Below are 3210 nucleotides of genomic sequence, written 5' to 3' on the forward strand. Positions count from 1 at the left end.
TTCCTGAAACTCCTCCACCCCTGTAAAATAGAGTAACACTGTTAGCTATGTAAGGAATACGGCACAACGTTTCATATGGTCTTTAGTAGCCTATTTACTATTAACAACTTTTTGACATCAAAGTGTTGGTGTGCTACATGATGTGAAAAAAAAATAACGTTACACCGGCTTGTCATGAGTCTCGTAACTTTCATATGTACAGCATCCATGCTTACTACGTTGCCTACAATCACTTGACTGTCACATTAACAACAAAATCTTATTTATTTACTAACACACGCAGCACTCCCGCATAGACAAGATTATACCAGCCCCCTCCCCCTTTCGCGTGGACACGCATTTATTATATAGTATACATGCACATGCATTGTCATTTTCTTACACAGCCCCACGAAACTATATTTAAAAAAGCTATTGCAGAATTTTAGTCATGCCTTGAAATGCAAAGTACCATACCAAGACGTTATGCAGTGAGCCTCGTCGACGGCAACACCAACAAGATGTTCGCGGTAAGTCTTGTTTGTCAACATCCCTCTCCAACTTTTAGAGTTCAGAATCGCCTCCTGGCGATACGAAAACCAGGCTATATTTCCCCCTCAATTACTCCTCTCTTGATATCAGCATCTTCCTGCGTCTCGCCGACATAGGCAGCTTTGATCCTCCCTGCTGCAGGCGTTGTACTTGATCCTGCATTAGCGACAGCAACGGAGACACTACCAGCATCACACAGTGTTTCCCCAGCAATCTTTCCATGACAAGAGGGACCAGCGTGTAAAGTTCCGTCTTGCCGTAGCCAGTGGGCAAGCAGGCAAAAATGTCCTTTCTCCTCTGGACAAAGTACGTCACCGCCTTCTCCTGAAGTGGCTTCAGAGGCCAAGGCCGACCAAAATCCTTGCAAACAGACTCAAGGAGGGGCCGAAACTCGCCTTCGACTGTGGAAGAAGCCGCCATTTTTCCTCGAAATAAACAACCAACAAGATAACATTTGTCACCCCGCCCGCGCTCCGCCCACCGTCTGGGCCGCGGCGCCAGCAGTGACATCGCTAACTAGCGAATTTCCATGGTAACGGGGGCTCGACTAAATTCCTACCCCGTGATTGGTGTTACAACTTTCGCTAACGGCTCCCCGGCCTTAGAGAGAGTGGCGCACAAGCTCTTGGGTGGCGGACTATGTAGGGAGCCCCCCGGAGCTTGGGTTACATAGGCTAGGCGACCCCCGGAGCCAGTGATGCGGTTATAGAAAGTAGTGCGGACAAAACTCTTGAATCCTAGCCTGGCTACACCTAGAGCGACTTGTGTGAGAGGTAGCCAGGAGTAAACTGCGCTGGGGTATAGAAATGTATCGGCTTGTACACCGTATGATTTGGATTGTGACCGTATGATTTGGATTGTGAAGATTTCCCTGTTTGTGTATAAATGCGCTGCATTACGCAACTGCAGGTGGCCAAAAAAGGTCGTCACGGTTAAAAAAACATAACTTTTTTTGTTTTCAGTTATTTTGTAGATTATTTAGATTTATTTAGATGCATTTTAACATATTAGTTAGCCGTGTTTCTCTAGTCCACCCTTACTATAATTTTCACCGCGTCGAAGTGAGTCACCTTCTTGGGGTACTTAACTATAGAAGTACTCATAGGGTGAAAACTGTGATATGCCACCACAATGCCTCCCGACAGTTTGCGCAATATTCACTTGGAAACGAAAACGCTAACATGAAATTGTGTTACTGTAAGTGATTTAACGTGATACATGGCAAGTATTTTTGATTAAGGTAATAAGACTGTGACACAACCTCATTAGTTTGGGTTTTTATGTATTTGTACTATCAATATGAACATAATCTAAAAAAAAATGTTCAAACAGAATCCTGCAACGTTTTTGTTGTAGACGGGAAAAATAGAGTTGAAAGTTCTACCTTTCGCATCGTGTCTTTCCGGGTCAGAGTTTAAATCTGACCAGAGTTTCGATGATAGGCATGTTTGTGTGCATTTTGACGAATTTTGCAGGCTTTCGCCAAGGAGCTCGACTCCCTGCTTCCACTGTGACATATTTGCGGCGGCGGAGGCGCAGTGTCTGACGTTCTGTATATTCCATAGAGACATCCGTATCCTGGGATTTGTATTTAAATCCTTTCTCTCTCCAAAATATTGCTAATCGAACAATATGGTGTATATTTACCAGACAGACCATGCACTGCGTTTCATGATACATGAAGAAGACAAATAAATCAAATCTTTATTTACAATCAACTTTGCATACGTGCCGAATTTCTCCAAACACGGCGGAATTGCGTTGACTCACATTTTACAGATACGTAGGATTCATGTCGGCGTTACGTTTTTTTTTTCAGGTACCGCTGAGAGACCAGGCCTGTCACACGAGACTATTGGTTGGGTTTTGGAGGGAAAAGGGAATCAGACCTATACTTTATTTATTTTTGTTCTACCCTGTTGCTTTTGCGTTGTTGAAGTTGTTGACGTTACTAATACAACCAAGTTTGGCACGATCTTACATCTAAGGTTACTAATACTAGTAACGTAAAACCAGTAAGAAGTCATTCGTTTGTGTTGTGTGAAAATTCAATGTTTTGTTGAATTTGTTGAGGGCTTCCTTTCCTGTTGGAACACTCCTTAGTAGTTCGGAACAATAATCTTGGTTTACTAACTGACTTGTTTCTTCATATACAAGATATACAACTAACGTTATTATTAGGAACATAATGACACTGATGTATGATGGAAACATCTACATTTTCTATTATACATCTAGTCTTGGTTCAATCCGGATTTTGCTCCGCTTCGCTAGATGTTTCTCTAGCGTAGCGGAGCTAAATCCGGACGGTACCCAGGCTATTATAAGGCGGGACAAAAGATGACCCCGGTAACTAAAGGGGAATATCAGCTACAAGTTGTAGCAAATTATCTAATAGTATGTCAATACTAAACACACGTCTAACAACTTTTATGGACGAACACAAACGTGTCTCCCCTAATCATGCCGGATTTAGAAATCGATTTGGCACAAACGACGACTTACTTATTATACCCTTCTAAGCATAAAAACTGGTATACTCTCCGAAAACAAACGCATTTACTCATGATTTGTCGATTTCAAAAAGGCATTTGACTCCGTTCGTTAAAGCTTCTCCCTATGAAAAAGTGTAAAAAACTATTTACCGGCTCCAAAATTTACATTGTACTGAAATGCCAT

The 3210-nt window shown here is 42.3% G+C and overlaps 2 protein-coding genes across 2 annotated transcripts in view; one reads left to right on the plus strand and one right to left on the minus strand.

Annotated features, from left to right (window-relative positions):
* LOC109482398 (protein C3orf33-like) overlaps positions 1-3210 on the plus strand; it is a 12275-nt gene that overhangs the window by 1256 nt on the left and 7809 nt on the right. The window lies entirely within an intron of this gene.
* LOC109482406 (probable ATP-dependent DNA helicase RecQ) lies at positions 394-1023 on the minus strand. The gene is given in 4 exon segments (XM_019785116.1): positions 394-563; positions 565-594; positions 596-657; positions 660-1023. Coding segments are annotated over 4 exon segments (519 nt in total). The 5' UTR covers positions 952-1023; the 3' UTR covers positions 394-428.

This window comes from Branchiostoma belcheri, unplaced genomic scaffold (genome assembly GCF_001625305.1).
Source record: "Branchiostoma belcheri isolate BF01 breed outbred unplaced genomic scaffold, Haploidv18h27 scaffold6, whole genome shotgun sequence".
Taxonomy (NCBI): domain Eukaryota; kingdom Metazoa; phylum Chordata; class Leptocardii; order Amphioxiformes; family Branchiostomatidae; genus Branchiostoma; species Branchiostoma belcheri.